We start from the raw sequence: 24,969 nt of genomic DNA, 5'->3' as shown, positions 1-24,969 counted from the left end.
TCCTAATGTTTACTCAAAACTGGTTAACGGAGAATCATCTACTGCTCAACACCTCAAAAACGGAATTCCTGCTCATCTCCCCCTGAATCGCATCCCCAAGTTAGATCTGTGGCTGAACCACCTCACTGCTTTCAACTGTACGCCTCAAATCGTAGACGCAGCCAAGTCTCTCGGTATCACTATGGACAAGCACCTGAACATGAAAGGTCACATCAGCAATGTATGCAAAGGAGCCAACCACTTGATGAGAGCTCTAAGAAATATCAAACCTTTGCTTCCCCCAAATGATTTGAAGCAAGTGGTGCAAGCGCTCGTCTTGACGAGGCTAGACTACAGCAGTGCTACCCTCTGTGGCCTTCCCAAATGCGTCTGGCTCCACTAAGGGCTGCACTCAACTCAGCTGCTAGACTGGTTACGGATTCTAAGCGAAAAAATCATATATCACCAGTCCCTCAATTGGCTGCCCTTCGAAGCACGAATTCAAATAAAGATTGCTGTTCTCACACACAAAGCCCTTCACCTAAATACTCCTACGTACCTTACAGAAAAACTAACTTTATCCTGTGGAGAAAGAGCCTCAAGAAGTGCCTCCTCCCTCCTCCTGAAACCTGGTATCCTTAAGAAAAAGAGAAGTTGCCACCGAGCTTTCTCCGGAGCCCCCCTAAGATTTGGAGCTCTCTCCCACCAGAAACTCGCAGAATCTCCTCATTGACAGAGTTCAAAGTGGAAGCCAAAAGATTCCTAATGAACAAATTAATACCCTAATCGGGTTAGTCGCACAGGTCCGTTGACATTTCTCCTGATGACTTTGTTCTTATTTTGTGGCAACTCCCCCCTGAACATTGTGTTTCACCCTTGTTACGCTCTACATTTGTTTTATTGTATTATCCTCCTATTTGTTTTCTATAATATATTCTCTTTCTTGCCCGTACTCTTCTTTTCTTTTGCCTATGATATTTCTTTGTCTCCCTCCAGGCATATTGTAAAGTGCTCTGTTATCCCTCGGGATCTTGTTCGCGCTATAGAAAACTTTATAAATAAATAAATGAATAAATAAATACATCTCAATTACTTCCCCAATGGCTTAACAGTTCTTCCCAGCCCCTTCCCAATTTGTTCAAGTCCCATAAAATGTAATCTCTTATCTGCCTATTTATCCTAATCCTCCTGCACCATCTTCCATCAACATCCCTGCTTCTTTCTTTCTGCTTCATAGCCTTTTTTTCATCCACTTTCAATGTCCTTCTGATGCCCCAGCTCCTTTCCAATTCCCTTTAGTGGCTTCTGATCTCCATCTCAAATCTACTCTCATCTCACCAAGTCTTGGGCACTCCCATTTCCTAGTGGCGCCCTCTAATATTTTAATCCATTTCCATCTCAATTCTAGTTTCTTCCCATTTCTAATGCTCTCTAGGTTTCAGTCACACTCTTTCTAATGCCAATTGTCCATCCTAGCTCCATCGAGTGCGTTTCCAAACTCATAGAGTGCCCTCTTAGTCTCTTAACTCTATCTTCATCTCAATTCTAGTATTTGCTAACTCTGCTGCCTTCTACTCTTCTTTATAGTTCTTTCTCATGCCATTTAAAGTATCTCCTTCTAGTACCCTCCCATCTCCTTCCAAACTACATTCGGTTGGTTGCCATTTGACCCTCCTCCCATCTTCTGAATTTGCCTCTTTGATGTTGCGGTGGCTTACATATACAACACTACCTTCCTCCAAAATTACAATTTCCTTGACTATGGAAAATACTCAATAAGCAATTTCCTTTGTATTGTTACAATAATAACTTTTTGGCTAAAACAGCCTTTATTGAAACTATTTCCACCTCCCTTGTTACTTCTCTGGTGCCCTATCTGTGTTGTTGCATGGCATTCTGGTTAGCACCAGCAGCTGCTACATTCAACCTACTTAAAGTTGTCTGTTTTCAGGATGATATTCTAGATCATTGTGAGATGGGAGAGAAAGATAATTGGAACTTAAGGAATGTTTGGAGATTTTAAGAGATACAGAAAGATAAATAAATTGGGTTGCGATTGTTAAACTACTTTGACCACATCATTTCCCACGAGGGTATCAAACACAGACATGATTTAGTCGGTTCACTGACATAATATCGACCCTCAAAATATGCCCCTATCAAACAATTTTTGACCAAAATATTGATGTCAAAAATATCACTGTCCTATACTTATTATGGTAAGTACAAAAATATAGAAAAAAAAACATTGATGTAATACATATAATTGCATTAAAAATATAGTTTTTAAAATATTGTATTAATTAAAATAGTAAGTATTAATGATATTAAATAGTAACATTAACTAAAAAATAAATTAGATTTAATATATAGTTTAACAAATATAATAAAAACGTAATTTAAAAAGTTCAATACACATATTTAATAATTAATATATATATATATTAACATATATCTATTTACAAAAGAATTATTAAACTAATATGTTTAATTTATATCATACTTTCATACGGTGAGAATTGAAACCAGTCAGTCATTCCGGCTGGCTTCCGATGGACTCAAGGAGCCCGACGACTGACATCGTAATAGACCCCATAATCTTTAAAAAACAAACCATTTTAATTAAATTAAAAAAGTAAACAACTTCAAATTTAGTTCAAATATTTTATATATCAAAAAAATTAATAATGATAAATATTTTTATAAAAACAAATAATAATATACATTATACCTATATAAGATAAATTATAAAATATAAAATGCAATACATATACTATTTCCACTACAATTTATATAAAACTACGCAAACTATTATAGTAAAAATATTAAATATGTACGACTCCCACTTCACACAACGGAAAAATAACAAAACTGGGTAAAATATACAAATCTCCCTCCAGTAAATGCAATAGTAGTGAAAGTGTTGGATTGCGCTTAGATAAAATTTACTATTCCCACTCTAGCCAGTACAACAGTAGGGAAACTGTTTGAGTGCAAAGGAATAACATTTACTAATCCTACTCGAGTCAGTACAACTGTTGGGAAAGTGTTGGATAGCGGAGGGGTAAGATTTACTATTACCACACCAGTCAGTACAACAATGGGGAAAATGTTAGATTGCAGAGGGGTAAATTGCACTATTCCCACTAAAAATATATGTATTATTCAAAATTAATAAATAAAACATATTACAATGTTAAATACATACCACAAATAACAACAAATATTATTATATATAAAATACAAAAAAATTCAAACAAATATATATTTTTATTTAAAATTATTTGTGGACCCAAAAATATTCATTACATAAATATAATGTAGTTACTTCTCAACCCGTTTGGTGCCGAGGACATAAATGTTACGTCCTTGGCTGTGGGGCTGGTGTGCCAAGGATATACTGTTACGTCCTCGGCACACCACCGCCAAATCCCTCTACTGTAAACATAAGAGGGATTTCCTTTTTATTTATTTTTTGCCTCTGGAGATGGGGAAGAGCTTCCCCAATCTCCTGAGCCATTTTTTCTTTCAATGTAATGATGATCGCACGCATGGCGAGCTGACGTCATTACATTGATTGTTAAACCGAAATGAGCTGATTGACTCTTTTCAGTTTCACTTCTTGATTGCTCGTGGGTTTCTCTCATCCCCCGACTACCGAAACACATTATAGAGGTATTGTTGGCATGGGGGGAATCGCCCCTTTCCAATGGTACCCTTCCCTAGTGGATCCCTGCTTGTAGATTGCCACAGCAGGGCGAAACCCAAGCAGGGATCTTCCACTAGACACTAGGGAGGGGGGGAGTGGCACCTTGGGCAAGGGCCTTAGCTCTCCCCAACATATTATTGGCCATATTCAGTCTTTCTGCCCCACCAGGGGGGCAGAAAGCAGACTAGACACCAGGGATTCGTTGTTTTTTACTAATTAGGGATGGGGCTTCCCTAAATGGGCACTAAAATACCCCACCCCTCCCAAAAATTGACACAGTCTTTCTGCACCCCTGGGGTGCAGATGGGGACAATCGCCCCCGATCTTTCCCCCCAGGAGGCAGAAAGCCCACTAGAAACCAGGAATGATTTTTCTTTTATTAAACAAGGGGTGGGGGGCTGCCCACATTGGTCATGCCAATACCCCCACCCCCAACACAAAATTGACCATCTGCCTCTACTGCCCAAAACAAAAGGGACAGACTTTCTGTCCACTAGGGGGCAGATGTGAGTTATTACCCTCATCTGCCCTCCCTCCCCAGGGAGTGGAAAGCCCACTAAACATCAGGGATTTTTATTTTATAAAAGATGAGTGGGGTCTGCCCACAATGGCCAAGACCATGCCCCCACCCACAATTATAAAAACAAAAGGCTTTCTGCTCCCCTGGATGGGCATAAATCCCAATAGGCACCAGGGATTTTTTGTTTTGAATTTGTAAGGGTGGGGCCTGCCCAAAATAGGCATTCCATTCCCCCCAAAAAAGTGTCAGTCTTTCTGCCTGCCCAGGAGGGCAGATGGGGGTTATTACTAGACACCAGGATTCTTTTTTAAAAGAGGAGTAGGAGCAGCCCATAAGGGGTAATGCCAATACGCCCCAAAAAATAGCCACAGTCATTCTGCCCTCCTGAGGGGCAGATGGGGCAGTAGTCACCGATTTGCCCCCCGGGAGGGCAGAAAGCCCACTAGGCACCAGAGATTTGTTTATGGGCATGTGATGGAGCGGCCTCTTAGGCTAGGGTTGCTCCCTTTTTTTGTGAACATTTTGGCTGCTTATGCCCCCCTTGAGGGCAGATCTGCGATAGCTTTAGGCACATCTTAAATTTGGAATAATTCCGAAGCTCAAACAAGCCAAGAGGACCATTTTCTAAGAGGCTCACAAAATTGGACAATTTGTAAGAATGCTATTATGCTGAAAAATGTCCAGGGTTCGAGAATGAACACAATATAAAGGGCCTGATTCACAAACTTTACTAATTCCGGCCCATCTCCCTGCTCCCATTCCCGGTGAAGGTCATCGAGAAAATCGTCAACATGCAATTGGCCCGCCACCTCGAAGACAACAACATTTTGGACTCGTCCCAGTCCGGATTCAGACGAAACCACAGCACCGAGACAGCCCTCTTCACCACCACAGACGACATCAGGAGCCAACTAGACAACGGCGAAACATCAGCCCTCATCCTCCTGGACCTGTCGCCCTCGACACGGTCTGCCATCGCACTCTAAAGACACGCCTCCAAGAAGCCGGAATCCAAGAGAAGGTCCTTGACTGGACCACGTCCTTCCTCTCCGGCAGAACCCAGAGCTTCCGCCCCCCCACCCTTCCGATCCGAAGCCACCGACATCATCTGCGTCATCCCCCAGGGCTCATCCCTCAGCCCGACGCTATTCAACGTCTACATGGCCCCCCTCACACAAGTGGCCCGCCATCAGAACCTCAACATCATCTCCTACGCCGATGACACCCAGCTCATCCTCTCCCTCACCAAGGACCCACACACCGACAAAACAAACCTCCACGAGGTAATGAAGGCCGTCACCGACTGGATGAGTAGCAGCCGTCTGAAACTGAACTCGGACAAGACGGAGGTCCTCATCCTCGGACCCTCCCCCTCAGACTGGGACGACTCCTGGTGGCCGACCACACTGGGAACAGCACAGACACCCTCATCCTCGACTCTTCCCTCTCCATGTCTAAGCAGGTCAACGCCTTCTCCTCCTCATGCTACAACTAAGCATGGGCGTAAAATCCGCTCCGCTCGCGGATTTTTCGGATTTTCGGCAAATCCGCAATCCGCGAACGCTCGCGAATTTGTCGAAAATCCGTGAATCCGCTCGCGGCGGATTTTTTGCTTGGTTGCGGCGCGCGGCGTGGTGCACGGCGTTCACTTTCCGTCATTTTAGCGTTTGCCGAGTTGTTTTTCTTTGCGAGTGACGCGCCATTTTAGATCTTGCTGCGTGTTCCCGCGGGAGTTTGTCGCCCGCGAATACGTACTCGCGGCTTGCCACCTTGCACAGCACACCTCGCGAGAGTTCGCAATTGCGAACATGTAGTTGCGGCGGAAAGGAACAATCTCGCACTTGCGAAATAGAGATTTTGCAATTTCGCACAAGAAAATCACCAGCAAACAGGATAAACCTTCAGAAAATTATGATTTTTATCAGAATCACTCCTCAGGTTGACATTTGCATGGCCTTTTTTTTTGCAAGGAGTCCATTTTGGGGGGGGGGGAGGAAGGAAGTGCCCCACAGTCTCCAACTTCCTGTTCCTGTCCAGCAGGCTCCTCCCAGTGCTTTGTCCATCTCCTGGTCACTTTCATTTGGATCTGGAGCTGGAAGGATTACTTTTTGTGGGTGCTGCTGGATATTTGGATTTGAGGCCTTTTTGACTGTCTTTGGATCACTTTTGGATTAGAAATCAACTTTCACAAGTAAGTTTGTTTGGGGCATTACAGTTGCTGCAAGTACAATTTTGGAACTTTTTCAGAAAATTAAATAAATTATATTGTGGGTAGCCACAGTATCCAGTAGGACCAGGGTTGGTTATGGGTGCATGATACAACTGTTTTGTTGAATTTAAACACCATTGAGGCCATGGATGGGCTGGGATTGTGCAGATTTTATTGTTTTTTGTCGTTTTTTTGGGCCTGCTGGTGTGGCCCTTTGCCCAGGGGTGGTGAGTGTTGCATGGGCCTAGTCTTTCTGTGGGGTGTCTTCTTGAATTTAAACATAATTGAGGCCATGGATGGGCTGGGATTGTGCTTATTTTATTGTTTTTTGTCGTTTTTGGGGGGCTGCTGGTGTGGCCTTTTGCTTGCCCAGGGGTGGTGGTGGTGCATGGACTGAGTGTGCCTGTGGTGTTGTCTCACTCTCTTTGATGTAAACATCATGGATGGCATTGGATTGTGGTGATTTCTGGCTGTTTTTCTGTTTTTTGGGGGTGTACTGTTGATGTGGTCTGGCCATGTGGGTGGTGGTGGTGGTGGTGGCCATCTTGAGTGCTGGCTGGTACAGGCAACATGTGCTTGGGGTGTAAGGGGGCCATTTTGAGGAGAGGCAGTGTCTGAGGCCTGCACTTATTTTGCCTACTTTTCATCCCTTATGCCCAGGGGTAGTGAGTGTTGCATGGGCCTAGTGTTTCTGAGGGGTGTCTTCTTGAATTTAAACACCATTGAGGCCATGGATGGGCTGGGATTGTGCAGATTTTATTGTTTTTTGTCGTTTTTTTGGGCCTGCTGGTGTGGCCCTTTGCCCAGGGGTGGTGAGTGTTGCATGGGCCTAGTCTTTCTGTGGGGTGTCTTCTTGAATTTAAACACCATTGAGGCCATGGATGGGCTGGGATTGTGCAGATTTTATTGTTTTTTGTCGTTTTTTTGGGCCTGCTGGTGTGGCCCTTTGCCCAGGGGTGGTGAGTGTTGCATGGGCCTAGTCTTTCTGTGGGGTGTCTTCTTGAATTTAAACATAATTGAGGCCATGGATGGGCTGGGATTGTGCTTATTTTATTGTTTTTTGTCGTTTTTGGGGGGCTGCTGGTGTGGCCTTTTGCTTGCCCAGGGGTGGTGGTGGTGCATGGACTGAGTGTGCCTGTGGTGTTGTCTCACTCTCTTTGATGTAAACATCATGGATGGCATTGGATTGTGGTGATTTCTGGCTGTTTTTCTGTTTTTTGGGGGTGTACTGTTGATGTGGACTGGCCATGTGGGTGGTGGTGGTGGCCATCTTGAGTGCTGGCTGGTACAGGCAACATGTGCTTGGGGTGTAAGGGGGCCATTTTGAGGAGAGGCAGTGTCTGAGGCCTGCACTTATTTTGCCTACTTTTCATCCCTTATGCCCAGGGGTAGTGAGTGTTGCATGGGCCTAGTGTTTCTGAGGGGTGTCTTCTTGAATTTAAACACCATTGAGGCCATGGATGGGCTGGGATTGTGCAGATTTTATTGTTTTTTGTCGTTTTTTTGGGCCTGCTGGTGTGGCCCTTTGCCCAGGGGTGGTGAGTGTTGCATGGGCCTAGTCTTTCTGTGGGGTGTCTTCTTGAATTTAAACACCATTGAGGCCATGGATGGGCTGGGATTGTGCAGATTTTATTGTTTTTTGTCGTTTTTTTGGGCCTGCTGGTGTGGCCCTTTGCCCAGGGGTGGTGAGTGTTGCATGGGCCTAGTCTTTCTGTGGGGTGTCTTCTTGAATTTAAACATAATTGAGGCCATGGATGGGCTGGGATTGTGCTTATTTTATTGTTTTTTGTCGTTTTTGGGGGGCTGCTGGTGTGGCCTTTTGCTTGCCCAGGGGTGGTGGTGGTGCATGGACTGAGTGTGCCTGTGGTGTTGTCTCACTCTTTTTGATGTAAACATCATGGATGGCATTGGATTGTGGTGATTTCTGGCAGTTTTTCTGTTTTTTGGGGGTGTACTGTTGATGTGGACTGGCCATGTGGGTGGTGGTGGTGGCCATCTTGAGTGCTGGCTGGTACAGGCAACATGTGCTTGGGGTGTAAGGGGGCCATTTTGAGGAGAGGCAGTGTCTGAGGCCTGCACTTATTTTGCCTACTTTTCATCCCTTATGCCCAGGGGTAGTGAGTGTTGCATGGGCCTAGTGTTTCTGAGGGGTGTCTTCTTGAATTTAAACACCATTAAGGTCATGGATGGACTGGGAATGTGCAGATTTTATTGGTTTTTGTCGTTTTTTTGGGCCTGCTGGTGTGGCCCTTTGCCCAGGGGTGGTGAGTGTTGCATGGGCCTAGTCTTTCTGTGGGGTGTCTTCTTGAATTTAAACACCATTGAGGCCATGGATGGGCTGGGATTGTGCAGATTTTATTGTTTTTTGTCGTTTTTTTGGGCCTGCTGGTGTGGCCCTTTGCCCAGGGGTGGTGAGTGTTGCATGGGCCTAGTCTTTCTGTGGGGTGTCTTCTTGAATTTAAACATAATTGAGGCCATGGATGGGCTGGGATTGTGCTTATTTTATTGTTTTTTGTCGTTTTTGGGGGGCTGCTGGTGTGGCCTTTTGCTTGCCATGGGGTGGTGGTGGTGCATGGACTGAGTGTGCCTGTGGTGTTGTCTCACTCTCTTTGATGTAAACATCATGGATGGCATTGGATTGTGGTGATTTCTGGCTGTTTTTCTGTTTTTTGGGGGTGTACTGTTGATGTGGACTGGCCATGTGGGTGGTGGTGGTGGCCATCTTGAGTGCTGGCTGGTACAGGCAACATGTGCTTGGGGTGTAAGGGGGCCATTTTGAGGAGAGGCAGTGTCTGAGGCCTGCACTTATTTTGCCTACTTTTCATCCCTTATGCCCAGGGGTAGTGAGTGTTGCATACTTGCATGTCCCTAGTCTTTCTGTGGGGTGTCTTCAATGTAAACATCATGGATGGCATGGGATTGTGCTCATTTTTCTGTGTTTTGTCGATTTTTTGGGGTGTATAACTGAACTGATGTTCCTCTGTCTTCCATTGCTTTTAGGTGCACAAGAAGACTCAATAGAACCACCAGTGCCAGGAAGAAGTCCTGCAGCGGTGTGTGCAGCATAACGTCACGCGACGTCACGTCTGGACACAGAACCCTCTGCAACTCGTGCAACTGCTGCCTGCTGACCTGCTCTGAAGAAGATGGCCCCAAAAAAAGTAACCCGTAGCTCCTCTAGCAAGAAAGGTGCCAGTAAGGAGCAGAAGAAGCAAGTTACCAAGGACACTGGTGTGCCGCCCGCCCCTTTTTTTGTGAGTAAAAAAAAAAGTATGCCTGCAGCAGCTGCAGCGGGATCTGCTGGGGACCAAGCTGGCAGCAGCACCCCCGCTCCATTGGGCTCAGTGCCACCACCACCACCACGCCAACTTAAGTCCAAGCCCTTGAGTGCTGCAGAGGCAGCCAGTATACTTCTTCAATCACCATCGACCAGTGATGTTGGCTCATCGCAAGAAAGCAGCAGCAATGTCCCTCAATCAACACAGGTTGTTGTAGCTCATCTGACGAGTGTTGAACAACCACAGCGGCAACAACAATCACATGTGCAAGTACAAGCCCAAGTACATGTGGAAGGAGAGGCAGCGCAAGGAGATGCGCATGCAGAGGTGCATGGAGGGTCACAACAAGTGCCCACAATAGTTGTTCCTCCCGAAGTAGGGGCACATCAGGAAATCGACAATCAAGGCGAGGTATCATTTGAGGAAGCCACTCCTCCTGATGATCCTTCATTGTCTTCCACAACCCTAGCAAGGAAGAGATCAAGGGTGGTGTCTACATCCTCTTCAAGCACACCTCCTTCTGATGATACGGATCAAACTTGGGAACCAGCACCACAGCCGTCTGAGAGTGAGGCACACCATGATCCAACAAAGGTACTTAAGCGTAAAAGGAAGCTCGTCCAAAGTCTCAGACTTATGGAGTGTGATGAGGCTCAACAAGAAGTGGCGGATACTGCTGCTGATGAAGACTCTGCCAACGACGACCCAGTCATCATAAAGGTCACTGCAGCCCCAGCGGGCATGCAGCAAACAGACATTTTGACCCTAGCCCGAAGAGCTGCTGCGCGTGATGATGATGATGATGATGTTGTCGATGAGGAGGCAGTGGAAACACCACAATCATTGGAGTTAAGTAGTACACCAACTCGTCCCGCTTCCATATTTCTTTCTGGCAAGAAGAGACCTGCGTCAACCTCGACCTTAATTAGTGGCGGTGAAAGTGGAAAACGTACAAAAGTTGGCCAATCCAGATCCTCCACTTCATCTGGCATTAGCTTCATGACCACCACCACCACCAGTATCGCCGCCTCCTCCAGGTCCCACAGACACTTCAAGTCCCCAGTTTGGGACTTCTTTACTGTTTGTCCCAAAAATCCAAGGTTTGCCATTTGTACCCTTTGTAAGCTTGCAGTTAGTCGTGGTAAGCCAGGTAGCAACTATGGTACCGGCGGCCAGAGTGGTCATCTTGACAGAAAGCACGCTGTCCAATGGTTTGCGCACCTAGCTGCGATCAAGAAAGGCCAAAATCAAGGAAACGTTGATGTTTCATCTGATGTTGACGAGCAGGAAGAAGACGTGTCAAACACTTCCCTTACACCCAGTACCCCTCTCAGCAGCACACCCAATGTGAGGCACACTAAGAGTGTTGGAGCGAGTGAGACACCAACGCACAAAAGTTCACCAGCGAGCAAAATTGGGTCAACGAAGTCATTATCAGCCCGTAAATGCTTGGTCCAGGCCAACATTAGAACAATGCTTACTTCAGACGTGCCATATGAACGCAACCACCCACTGACGCGTCTGTATAACACTAAGCTGGCTAAAATGCTAGCTGTGGACCTTCTACCTTTTTCTTTTGTAGAAGCGGTAGGTTTTCTTGAATTAGTTGCAACGCTCTGCCCTAAATGGAAGGTTCCGAGCCGGTTCTATTTTGCCAGAGTTGCGGTTCCAGCACTACATGAAGATGTGCTGCAGGCGATTGGGGCAGCTTTGCAGAAGAGTGCTGTTCACACAATACATCTGACAACAGACATGTGGACCAGTGGCCCAGGCGATGATTACATGTGCATCACTGCACACTGGGTCTCTTTTTCAGGTGTTATAGCAAAGCTAAACGCAGGTGTTGACCCGGACCAAGTTTTCAAAGCTGCTCGGAAACATGCAACACTAGCCATGTTTGCCTTGGAGAAAAGTCACACAGCAGAAAACCTTTTGGAAGAGTTTGACAAAAAGGTGTTGTCAATGCTATCCCCCCTAAAACGCAAGATTGGTTATGTTTCCACGGATAATGGCGCCAATGTAGTTAAGGCCATGTCACAGGGTCACCATGTTAGAGTGCCGTGTTTGGCGCACTGTATCAACCTGGTAGTTCAAAAATTCTTGAGTGATAAAGAGAGTCCAGCGTTCGAGGTAATGGCCACCTGCCGCAAAATGTGCAACCATTTCAGCCATTCTTTTAAGGCCCGGAAGCATCTGCGGAGACTGCTACTTCAACGTGGAATGCCAGTGAAAGCACTCATCCAGGAGGTGGCAACACGTTGGAACTCAACCTTCTACATGCTTGAGCGTCTGCATGAGCAGTATACGGTACTCGATCACTATTTCTTGACAGAGGCTACATCTCAGAAGGAGGACCTGCGGATGAGTAAGGCGCAATGGGCCATAGTTAAAAGCCTGACAGACATGCTTCGTCCTTTTGAGTTCTTCACGCGTGCAGTCAGCCAGGAGGACTGTAATTTGGGAAAAGCTATCCCATTGTTGTGCATACTGGAGCACCAACTGATGGCGGTTTCTTCTGAGTTTGAAAAAGATGAAAAAAAAAAAACCATTTCATTTTGTCTGAGAAATTATTACATCGCCTACGTGGTGATGAACGTCTTAAAAACATCAACTCAGATCAGCATTACATTTGTGCTACTATTCTGGATCCACGCTACAAAAAGGCGCTGGCAGACAACGCATTCTTTCCTTTCGCTGATGCAGATGTTCAAAAGTACAAACATTGGTTAGCCTGGTCAGCCAAGAGGTTTGAAAAAGAACGGCAGGTTATTGAAGGAGAAGCCAGTACATCAGCATCAGCATCAGCAGGCCATCCGCAGTCACAAGAATCCACTTCTGCACCTGTGGCTGGGGCACAAGTGACCTCTCAGCCGTTAAAGACACCGGCAACTGGATCATCTGCACCACACACAATGACAACACTAACAGTGGCTGGGGAGGAGGATTGGCTAAGTTTGATGGGGTATGGTTCTCTAAAAAATGTCACAGGCACAGCAAAAAGTAAGCAAAGTGGAGGAACAGTTGATGACCTTGAGTCGATGGTGCAGGACTATCTGAATGACTCAACAGTGGTCTTTCTTAATGAGGAGCCATTGCAGTATTGGCATGGCAAAAAACAATTGTGGCCACAGCTCTACAACCTGGCTATAAACTATTTGTCTTGCCCACTCGCAAGTGTGTCTTCTGAACGTGTTTTCAGTGCTGCTGGTGGCATTGTAACTGCCAAACGGAGCCGCCTATCGCCCAAAAATGTGGAGCGGCTGACAATGATCAAGATGAATCAGCACCTCATACCACCAGATTACAAAGTGCGAGAAAGCACGCCACATGAAGACGATGAGGACAGCAACGTAGATGAGGGGATTTTTTCTCTGTTCGGTGCCACTGACCTCATCCAGCCTGAATTCGCAGAGTATGATGACGAAATCTTGTTCTTATTCCCTGACACCGAGCCCTGAAAATGAGACAATCAATCAAGAACTTTCTTTTTCGTCCTTATTCACTTTTATTCCTGTGTGCTTTGTGTCTCTCTTTCTTTGTTTTGCACAGTTAATTTAATTCAAACTTTAATCACCTAATCCCAAAAACAAGACCATCATCAGAACTGTCTTCACTTGTTTGCTTATTGATTTGAAGGTGCCGCAGTCTACATTCCTCAGGTTCACAAGTTCTGAAGAACATGCTCCTCTATCCTCCTCCTCCAGACTGCGATTTCCCTCCAAGCAGAGTGCTGGATTACGCACAATGAAGAAAGACTCAGCACTTGTGGGGGTGTTGTACTTCTTTGCGGGTGAGTTGACGGTTTTGGGCCCATTGCTGTGAAGCTCTAATAATGGACAAAAGTGTTTTGGACCAAATATGAGGTGGAAATTTCTTGCCGTTTTTGCTGACTTGCTTGCCTTTGAGGTGCTCTTTGGCGGGGTTCCGGGGGTTTGTGTGTAATTTTTGGTGTCTGTCGAAGCACTGCTGCGACAGTCTAATCTTGATTGCATTTGCTTTTCAGGAAATCCGTGGTGGAAAACAGGAGTTATGATGATTGATGATGACCTAGCTGCACAGCGCGTTACTTTGGACCGAAGGCCGAGAGATATTGTAAGTATGAGATTTAGCTTTTTCGCTGTTTGGGGGTGTTGTCGGGTGTTTTTTTGCGGGTGGGTTGGCGCCGGCGGGTCTTGCCTGGGGCATTCCTGGGAAGGTCTAATACCGGATACAAGTGTTTTGGACAAAATCCATAAGGAACAGCCTTTTTTTTGCCATTTCTTCAGACATCTTGCTCAATGTAGCGTTTTGGGGGGCTTCCTGCTGTTCGTGGGTGGGTTGCGGCCGGGGTCTCTGTCGAAGCACTGCTGCGACAGTCTAATCTTGATTGCATTTGCTTTTCAGGAAATCCGTGGTGGAAAACAGGAGTTATGATGATTGATGATGATGACGACCTAGCTGCACAGCGCCGCGTTTGGACCGAAGGCCGAGAGACATTGTAAGTATGAGATTTAGCTTTTTCGCTGTTTGGTGGTGTTGTGTCGCGTGTTTTTTTGCGGGTGGGTTGGCGGGTCTTGCCTGGGGCATTCCTGGGAAGGTCTAATACCGGCTAGAAGTTTGTTGGACAAAATCCATAAGGAAACACCAGTTTTTGCACTTTTTGTAAGTTAGGGTTCGTTAGGGTTAGCCCTAGCAGCAGGATTGCATGTGTTTAGGGGGGTTCTATTGCAACGCGGTTCTGTTGTTGTAGAGCACTGTTGGAGCGATGCTGGCTATGGATACTTTTGCTTGCAGGCAAGTGGTTTGAATACAATCCACGGTCTGTATTTGGGTCTACTGTTACTTTCAAAGTACGTTTTGTAACCATTTTTCTGCTAGGCATCGTTTTTGGAGATATGATTGGGTTCTTCTACATTTTTGCGACTGGCTTTAGTAAGGGTCTTGGTGGGAGCATTGCTGGGAAGGTCAAATTTTGTTCTAAAACACAGTAGTACACCCACCTTGAGGGGAAAGATCCGCTATAATATTTTGGCCATACTTATTGATCCTTAAAAAGGTGACTCAGACAGAGCACGCAATTTCAAAAATATTGTACTGTCTATTAGGGAAATCAAAGTGTGACTTTTTGAACCACACAGCGTACATACCTTTTATTTATTTATCAGTGGTATTGTAATAGCACTTCCTGTTTTCCGTTCAATAATTACAGGCCGGGTTTCAGTCAACATCCGCCAGGCAGGCAGTGGACAGGGTGTCTCTTCTGTCAGTGGTCACCACCACATTGATGGACGAAGCGTCAGCTGGAATGGAGGAGTGCCGCCAATAAGAGGAATTGTTTGCTGCATGCAACTTACTTACCAATTTCAACAGGACAACTCCAACAACATACGCAATACAGATACAGTATCCATTGTTGTCTTTTACTCTATGAGTGTGACTTTGTAACCAAATATTGTCTGTAAACTCTGTATCTTCAATTATTGTTTGTCCATGCTCTGCTTTTTTTTTCTTCTCTCAATAAAACCTACCCAAAAAGAAACCCCCATTCCCATCCATTTTACAAACCCTAACCCTCTTCCCCCGGGCTGTGTTGTTTTGCTTGATGTCTGACTAAAATGACATCAATAATTCCACACACTTGCTGGGGAGGATAAGGTGATAGCAGCAACAGGCTGGTGAAGGAATACGAGGATATCTTCTAGACTTACTCAGCTTCAGTACTATATCTTCTAGTAGTAGTAGCCAATGTCAAATAAATTCAACGCAAGTACTAGTTATACTTGCAATACTTTACCATTTGTTAGGCTACATTATGGCACTGTTCTAGTGTACTGTCACCTGCTATTTTCTCGATCGTACCGTAACCGTTGTAATGCTACAGTAAGGAGTACAAACAAGGTTTCGTTTTCTTTTTTTCCATAGGCATGCAACTGCCACTGTGTCACACCACTAGTAACACCGCAATGAGGAAATGTCACCCGCCCAGGAATGACAACGTTAATCCCCATTTCACCTGGAGCCAGCCCTGGGCCTAGCCCTAATTTCTAACACAAATTACAGGTAAGATAAGCGTTTGGTGGGAGGTAGTATAATGGAGTATTATTTCGGAGTAGACAAGAGATTGACGGTTGTACTACTAAAGTCCTACGACTGTTCAGGAAAACAAAGTTACTGTTACACCCCCGCCCCCCACCCACCAGACTGAAAAGCAGTAAAAAACAGGTATGGTCAGATAAAGTAGTTGAAAAATATATTTATTTATCCCTAACAAAATAATCTCCCTCACCCACCCTAACCCCAACGATTGTCTCTGAAACGTCCCAAAACGATCCCAACTCCCAAATCCCACCCCCCAAAAGTCTATAAAAAAAGGGCAAGGGACACTCCACTACTGGAGGGTGCTGGTGCTGGTGCATGATGCGGCATGGGCATCATACTCCTTGCGGAGGGTGGCAAGCTCGGAGCGGAGGCCCTTAACCAAGGTCTTATACCTCAGGACCTCCTGCTCCAGGTTGGACATGCGGACTCGTAGGCGGCGTTGGCGTTCCTTGCAGCTCCTGTGGGGGGCAGCTGGTATTTCGGGTGCTTGGCGGTGGCGGTCGGCTTTCTTAGCCCGGCTCGGTCCCGCTGGTTTAGTCACGGAGGAGGATGCAGTGGTCACAGTCGAAGATGTTGCCCCGCTCGACTGCGTGTCCTCCTCCTCCTCCAGGGCCACCAGCCGCCGATACTCGGCGACTGTGGCCTCCAGCCTCCGTTGCCGGGCCAATCTAGCCTGCTCCCTCCTTGTTGTTGATTTGGAAGGAGCAACTATATGAAGAAAGAAAGACATAGTCTGTAACCAATGCTCCTTATTAATAACACAAAGTGATTGAGCCGAAAGTTGGGTCACAGAGTACAAGTAGCAAATTGAAAGCACAGTACATAACTATTGAGGACAGTATCTATGTAACCTCCCACTTCTGCATCCTTGCTCTAACAGTAGTGGTAGTTTAATGAACTAATTCTACGACCACTATGGACTTCCATTACAGTCGACTATGACAGTACACCAGTCTTATTCTTCTTCTTCTCTCTTGTTTAGGGAAATGGGTACGTTATCTTATGCAAGCCGGCAGAATGACATGGACACAGCACAGTGAAGTTGCACCCGAGAAAAAAAGTTGCACACCATGATGATGGAGACAGACTTGCGTTACTGTACCGGTCCAGTACATGCAGGTGGTGAAGCTATTACTTTTCTATTACGGGTGGCACTGAGAATACTCTGTTACAAGGGCTACTGCTTAATTAATTTACCTTTCACCCTACAGTGCAAATGAGTACTAGAAAAGGAAACTGAAGAAGCTAACTAATTTGATTATCTATCACTTCACATGGGACGTATTTAATGACAGATGAGATGACTTTAGGTGCTTTGCTTAATATTGAGTGAACACAGTGATACACCCACACATGAATGACGTACTACAAGTAAACTAAAGTTATTAAGAGAGGTACGGAGTGTCCACCGTAATAACCAGATATATGCTGTGAATGCAAACGCAATACAAAGTACTGCTACTATTCATGGTAGTATTGGACACATTTACAATTTCTTTTCCTTGCCTTCCCTGCACTGGGACGGACGTGCGGGTGCGGTGGTACATGCTCTTCAAGGTAACACTTACTTCACCTGGCGACCATCTACTCTCTCTAGATACACATTTGCTATGTAAGAGTCAGAGAATACCATGCTCCAGGCATCCATTCATTCAAAGTATACGCACACATACAGTTTCTGTTTCACCCACCCAGGCTGCTGTCCTTCCACCCATCCTTGCTTCATCATTGACCCAGCCATGCACCATACCATATTCTTTCCTTCCCAGCCACCTCTGGGTCCAAGCAAACACATATCGTTCTTCTTTGCCAGCCATCATACAAGTTCGCGTCCCACTTACTTACACCCTTCTTTCGCTTTTCGTTCATCCCATCCATCACGTTCGTCTAAGAACTTATTGGGATTCTTCTCACCAAAAACTTCACAGCTAAGTCGAAGTACATTTCGAGGAGGCTACTACCTGGTTGATTTGTAATTGTAATACACCCGTGCAGAAAGCACACTATGCAGTCTTCAATCTCAATAAGTAAGGAATATATAGCTTACCTGTTTCCGCCACCACCGTTTGATCCCCCACAGGAACGGCCACCAGCTCTTCTACCGCCGCATCCTCCCCAGAGGCCTCCGAGTCCAAGTCCAACACATCAGCCACCTCCGCGCTGGCCCCGTCACCAGATGTTACACCTACAAAGTACATTTAAGAAAGTTAGAATACACCACTCACTACTATATAATATTTGGTCTAGGAGAAATGTTAAAAAAACAGAATACAATGTAATAATTTGTGACTGTCTACTCCATAGTAAAAATGTCCCATTTTCCAGGGAAGGCTGTTGTCTTGCTGCACTTTTATGCACAACTGATGAATGCTTGCTTTTGATTTTTAACACGCACCACTTTTTCTCCTAACAGACAGAAGCTTGACTCCTGAGTCCTAAGAACACGACCAGGATCAAGTTCAAAGTAGGTGAGAGTTCGGCTCGACCACAAGAAATGTGTCCAATTAATCGTCAGCACTAACCACTTTTCCGTTTACAGTTAAATAGTTTTATGACAAAGTAGATTTCAATAAATGTGTTTACTTTTAATAAAGCTTTTACACTTAAATAGACTCTGTGGTTTTTGTTCCTCTAGACTAGAGTGGATGAGCTAAAGGTTTTGGAATTTTTGCAAGCATGAGTGCCTCTGACACTTCTTGACTGTGCTGTGACTCCGTACTACTCTCTTGTCCTGCGTACGATAATCTAGAGATCATTGGGGATCTATAATCGGTGACTTCGGGAGCTGAATGACTCTGCCACACTATCTAGTCAGTAAGGAGACAGTGCATAGAGGTATTGCTGAATATAATGGGAGTCCAATGGAATTGCCAAATGTCCAATCTTAGTTAGCTACACAGACAGACTAATAAGAATAGTCTAGTAATACCACAGGGAGTCATATTCGAGGCAGGATAAGAATTTATATCCAGTCTACAAGAAGATCAAAGACGATTTAGAAAAAATCGAATGAGGAACGCTAGGAAAAAATAGGTACTGTTTAGTAAAATGTAAACTTACTGGGGCCAGCAAAGGAGCCCTCGCCTGCCCGATCCTGGCCTGCATCCTCAGCACCCTCCTCCTGTGTCCTCTTGCCCTTGGGGGGAGCTGATGTACAACATGAAAGAAAGAAAAACCATAAAACATGGATGAGATTTTTCAACCAAATCAAACATTTCAAAAGAACAATAACAACATATTTTGGAAAAATAGCAAATAGATAGACAACTATTCCACGGGATCTATCTCATGTGGTATACTACGTTATTCGTATTGCCTGATTTGCGGAACGTTGACTTAGAAAGTTCCTATGTAACTCAATAAACAGACTACTAAAGAGGTTTGCCTAGGCCTGGCACTGCAGGCAGTAGTGCGCAACACGTGACAGACAAAGTCCATCCTGCTTGCAGATCAGTGAATACTCAAACTATCAATCCACCCGCCACCACCGCCACTATTTCTCCTGATAGCCATGTGACTGTCTAAAGGAAGGACACTGGACTTCAGTCTGTTGGGGCTGATTTATAAGTCCCTTGCGGAAGTTGCGGCTGATTTTCCTCCATTGTTGCGTGCCTTTTCTGACGCAGCGGCAGAACAAAAGACTCGCCATGGTGTTGGTGCGGCGTATATATTAAAAAAAAAAACACATATGGGCATATGGGCGATGCATCACGTTGTAAAGCCCTGCGCCATCAGGGGGCGTTCCGGCGCAAGGGAGGGCGTACCTGCGCAGGAACGAATCCTAAAAGTGGCTGAGGGAAATCTACAAGATGTCAATCAGTCATTTTTATGACAATGATGCATGACTCAAACCCTGCGCGCTTGAAGCCGACGTACGGCTTGATGCAGCATTGGGGAGATAGGGTACCCCAGAGCATTGCTGGAGCTGCGCCATCGTTGGCACGCAACTCCAGCAATGCGCTGCCTTTACGGCACAGATGCGTAAGGCTTCTGTGACGTTTTGGGCCAATGGGTGGTGGTGGCATGGCACACAATTACTGCCGCATCCCTGCTACTTTGCAGGGATGCGCCGGTAATTGAAAATATGACCCTTACTGTCTAGCATTACGCAGTTCTTTTCTTTACAGTACACTGATACATAATTTCTCAGGCCAATGAAATGCTTCTGAACACAACATACAAAACAAAGAAGCATAGTAGCAAGCAAGGCTACTGAGAAGGAGAGCAGTGCACCTGAAAATGAAATGCATAGAAGATTTTGAAATATAATTTACCTCAATGTAATCGGCAGCATTATTGCTCTTGGTAAAGAACAAAGATTTGCAAATAACAGAGCAGGATAAAACAGAGTAGTAAATGGACTACTACTACTACTCACCAAGCCCGGGGACCTCTACGCCGAGCGCGTCCAGCAAGTCCCGCTCCCGGTCCATGACATCGGTCCAGCGGTGGGTGGCCTGGTTATATGTGCGCCGGACCCCAGAGATCTTGTACATGGCCCGGCACACCTTCTCCCACCGCTGGCGGCGCTCCCGGATGCCATAGCCGGTCGCGATCTTGCCGCCTCCCAGGATCGTCTTGGGGAGGCGGCGCTGGACATGGAAGATCAGTGCCGCCACTTCCTCCGCGCTGAAGATCTCCCTCGGGACCACTTGCTCCCCCCTTAAACGCCCGCACGGGAGCCGGGCACGGGGTGCGGGACCCTTCCCCTTCTCAGGGTGCTTCCCGGCTCCCTTTACCATGGTCTGGGCAGAAATAAACTTAAATGATAAAGAAGAAATAGAATAGTGAAGAAGAAAAGAAAAGAGTTTAAAAAAGTAGTTTAAAAGTAACTAAAAGCTGCAGAAAACACAAAAATATAGAGCTAGAAAAATAGAGGGTTAGATAATAAGTAAAATTAGATCAAAAAAACTTCAAACAAGCAAAGGATGGCAGAGATTGAGAGAGGATAGAGAAAGCATGCCCAGAACCATAGCAATGAATGAGAAACAAGATGGCCGCGCCCGTTCACGACCGCGTGGGTAAGTTCGCGCGAGATTTTCCTTGCGAGTACGCGCGAACTTGTACTCGCGAGCAGCACACTTTGCGAGATTACACATAGCGGGCGGAAACGGAATTACGTCACGCCAACAAGATGGCCGCGCCCGTGTACGACCGATAGGGTAACTTGGCAAACGAATAGCTAGAAGCGCCTCGCGAACACGCGCAAGATCACGCGAACATACACGTCGCAACAAAAACAATTTTGTATTCGCACGTATTCGCGGCTTCCGAAATCGATCTCGCACGGATTCGCGCCCCAAATAACGCGCGAAATTGCAAAAAAAACGATTTTAGCTAAAATGAAAGCAATGAGCAGGTGCAAAAGTTCAAACTTAACATTAGTAACATTCAAGGTAGTGCTTCCTGATGGGCCCCTCCAGAGTTTGCAACAATTCTATGACCCTGCTATGACCCAAACAGCAGGCTCATAGAATAGCACCATAAAGGTCCTGTAAAAAAAAAATTTCACTGCAACAAAAAGCAAATTACAGATAAGGAAGGAAGCAGGTGCCAGCCAGACTGGAACTTTCAAAATTACTGACACATTAATGAAACACAAATTAATTGATGGCAGTTGAAGAAGGGCAGGTGTGCTAGCTTTTTTCAACCACCATAATCTACAGTAATAAATAAACCTAATAGGTGCCTGTGAGGATGTACTAGAGGGTGGCATGGGTGTCCCAGAGGGTGGCAGTGGTGAAACAGAGGGTGCTGTGAACCTGTGATGATAAACCAGACGTAGAAACAACATAGTCGCGGCCGTTGCAAGCCGAAAAGTAAGTTCGCAATTGCGAACTTGTCCCAAAATCGGCGCGAACACGCGCCAACACAAAAAACGGAAAAATCCGCAAATCCGCTAGAGTTCGCGGATCTTCGCGGATTGCGAATCCGTAAATACGCAAGTTCGCGGATTGCCAATCCGCAAAATCCGCCCATGCTTAGCTACAACACCCTGCGCACGCCCTGCAGGATCTACAAGTGGATCCCGACCGAAACAAGAAGAACGGTGACACAGGCCCTCGTCAGCAGTAGACTCGACTACGGCAACACACTCTATGCAGGAATCCCAGCCAAACACCTAAGACGACTACAACGCATCAAAAACGCCTCCACCCGACTGATCGTCAACGTCCCCCGCCGCAGCCACATCACCCCCCACCTGAGAGACCTACACTGGCTCCCCGTCGACAAGAGGATCACCTTCAAGCTCCTCACCCACACAAACAAATCACTCCACAACGCCAGACAAGCCTACCTGAACAGCAGACTCAGCTTCTACACCCCCACTCGCCAGCTCCGCTCGGCCAGCTTTAGCCCTCGCCGCTGTCCCCCACATCCAACAAACGACCTCCGGTGGCAGATCCTTCTCCTACCTCGCCGTCAAGACCTGGAACACCCTCCCTACCCACCTACGGCAGACCCGAGACCTACTCGCCTTCAGACCTGGCTCTTCGAGCAGTAGCTGTACCCCCTCCCCTCAGCCCCTTGAGACCCTCACGGGTAAGTAGCGCTCTTTACAAGTACTCTGATTGATTGATTGATTGATTCTGTATTCACAAGTGCATTTAGGAGTAGTAAAGTTAGGAATCCTAACGTTACTACTTCTAAATGCCCATTGTGAATGCCGAAAGCTTAAGTTAGGATTTTTGTCTCCGTTAAACTTAAGTTTTGGTCTTAAGTTTACTAAAACTTAAGTTTAACTGAGCCAAAATCCTTACTTTATGACTTACTTTTGTGAATCGGGCCCGAAGATCCTATCTCCATGATCTTTGTTTGTCAAGGGTGAATGGGAAATCATAACAGAGGGCATGGAATAGACCAATGTGTATTTAGAGTTAGGAAAAGGAGGGCAACCAAAAATCTGACTTGGTTTAAGGACTAGCAAATGTGTAATCTTTTTATAATCATTTCAAAATCAAGTGTTTTATAAGTTATCTGTCCAGTGGAAAAGATAGACTATAATGGGAAGTCTTAAATACCCTATTTTTCCTTCTTCTTTCTCCTTTCTTTCCCCCTGACCCTTTAGTTTACTCCATAGAATGTTGCCAGAGAGCATGTAGGAGATCATCCTGCATAAGGAGAGGTAAAGAAACAGTCATACGCTAATTCTTTTGGAGATTTTGGATATTGGTGGTCTTCTTGTATACTTGAATGAACTTTCGGAGAAGGATTTGGGGTCCTCAAGTTGAGGGGGACTCCCTCATCAGCATTTGTTATGTTCTCAGAAGTGTTTTATCTACCAATAGCCCATTGCATGAAGTTATCAAGAGACAGACACACAGATGTTCACCCAAGCTGCTATGTACATGTGCACTCCAGAGCTGGAGTAATGTGTTAGTGTGCAGTAATTAGTGTTTCAGAGCCATATTAGAAATAACCAGGTACAACACTGCATTTGGTATCTCCTTTTCTGTCCATTCCCAGCCACATAGTCATAACCTCATCCAACACCAATATTTTTTATGCATTTGTGGAGGGTGAATCTTTTTCACTCTCACCCTTTTCTACATTCCTCTAATGATACTCTATTTCCTGCTCCCCAATCACTTAATTTCTCCAAAGCCCCTTGCAATATAGATATTCCAATTCCCTTTACCTGAAAATGGGGGACCTAGCAATGCACTAAAGCTGTTGAGCATCATGGAGAGCCCCACAGCACTGGTCGTCCTCTCAATGGTCACCAGATCAGGCAGTGTTGCGAAAAACAGAGGTGTATTGGCACCATTGTTCAGGCCGTAGATGAACGACAGGGCCATGATGCCAGGGAAGGTGTTGGTAAGGGGCAAGAAGAGCAGACTGAGCCCAGTTGCTGAACTCCAAAGCACCGAGAGTTGCAGCGTCGTAAGTAGCTTGAGGTCCGCAAACCATCCTGATAGAGGGCGAAAGCATGTGTCTGCTAGACCTGTCACTGACATGAGAAAGGCTGCCTCATAGCTGCTAAGGCCCATCTCCTTGCCATGTAACACCAGGTGGGCATAAACCATGAAGGTACCAGCAAAGTAAAGAAACATGGCAGCTTGGTACAATACATAGCCACAGTTCCGGAACAGACTGAGGTCCAGGTCAGAAGCCAACTTGCGCAAGAACGAGGCACACTTTGAAGACTTCTCTGTTTCTACTCGCCCGCGGTGGTGGTCTTGCAGCAAGTGGACAGGTCTAAGTAGAGCCCCACAGATGCACAGGTTCAACTCTATTGCTGAGATGATGAGGAGAGCCCCACGCCAGCTGTAGATGTCAATGAGAGCTTGGAAGAGTGGTGAGAAGAGGATGGAGGAGAGGCCATTTCCAGTGAGTGCCAAGCCCAGTGCTAGGCCCCTTCTGCGGTGGAAGTACTGTGGAATGATTGCCATGGTTGGTGAAAATACCAGAGCCCAACCAAAACCTGAGAGGGAAGAAAACCAAGATTGTTATGATCTGCCTCAGTTACACCCACCCACCCACCACTGGCACCAAGTTCTTTTTCTCAGTGTGCTTCCTTGGTGTAGTCTTATTAGGCCTCTGATGAACTGCCTTTAAACCCAGATGCACATGCACACATGTACACACACATACTAATAGACACAAAGCCCCCAAGGGATACCCAGTTGCAGCTTCCTGTAGAAATCAAAAGTTCCAGCAAATAGAACATAAGATTTACCTTTATTGTAGCTTGTGACCAAGGACAACTCACCATAAACATTACACTATACTTGTTACATTAAAGAATAAATAAATCAGAATCATGACAGTAAGAAAACAGGAAAGCACAAGAATGGGAGGGAAGAGTGAGAGGACATAGGAAAGGGGAAACATACATGACACTGGTTGATGGACCCTTCTGCAATGGACCCACAGACCACATGTTCACACACTTTTGTAGATCGAGATGTGCGAAACAGAGATTGTTTATGCAGGTGCACAGTCTCCTGTGCCTTTGTACTCCAATTATCAGTAAATATAATATTTTCAAAGTATTTTTCTAGCTCCCTTGTCTGTCATGAATGGGAAGAGAGGTAATCACGTGATTTCGATTTCAAGTGAATTATTCCAGAAAACCCTGGATGTTGAACCGCCTTCCAGCTTGCCTACTCCTAACTGTTTTAATTTTGTTGTTGTTGAATTCTTATCTGTGTATCTTTAATGGCTGTGATTACTGCTGAATAAAGATTATTAT

The 24,969-nt window shown here is 45.7% G+C and overlaps 1 protein-coding gene across 1 annotated transcript in view; it reads right to left on the bottom strand.

Annotated features, from left to right (window-relative positions):
• The window catches only part of LOC144797849 (monocarboxylate transporter 13-like), a 41,146-nt gene that overhangs the window by 3,677 nt on the left and 12,500 nt on the right, over positions 1-24,969 (bottom strand). The window contains exon 4 of the mRNA XM_078668656.1: positions 23,413-24,198. Coding sequence (XP_078524782.1) covers positions 23,413-24,198 — 786 coding nt within the window. The remainder of the gene's footprint in view (positions 1-23,412; positions 24,199-24,969) is intronic.

Source organism: Lissotriton helveticus, chromosome 12, assembly GCF_964261635.1.
Source record: "Lissotriton helveticus chromosome 12, aLisHel1.1, whole genome shotgun sequence".
NCBI lineage: Eukaryota > Metazoa > Chordata > Amphibia > Caudata > Salamandridae > Lissotriton > Lissotriton helveticus.
This window is presented reverse-complemented; position numbering and strand designations above follow the sequence as displayed.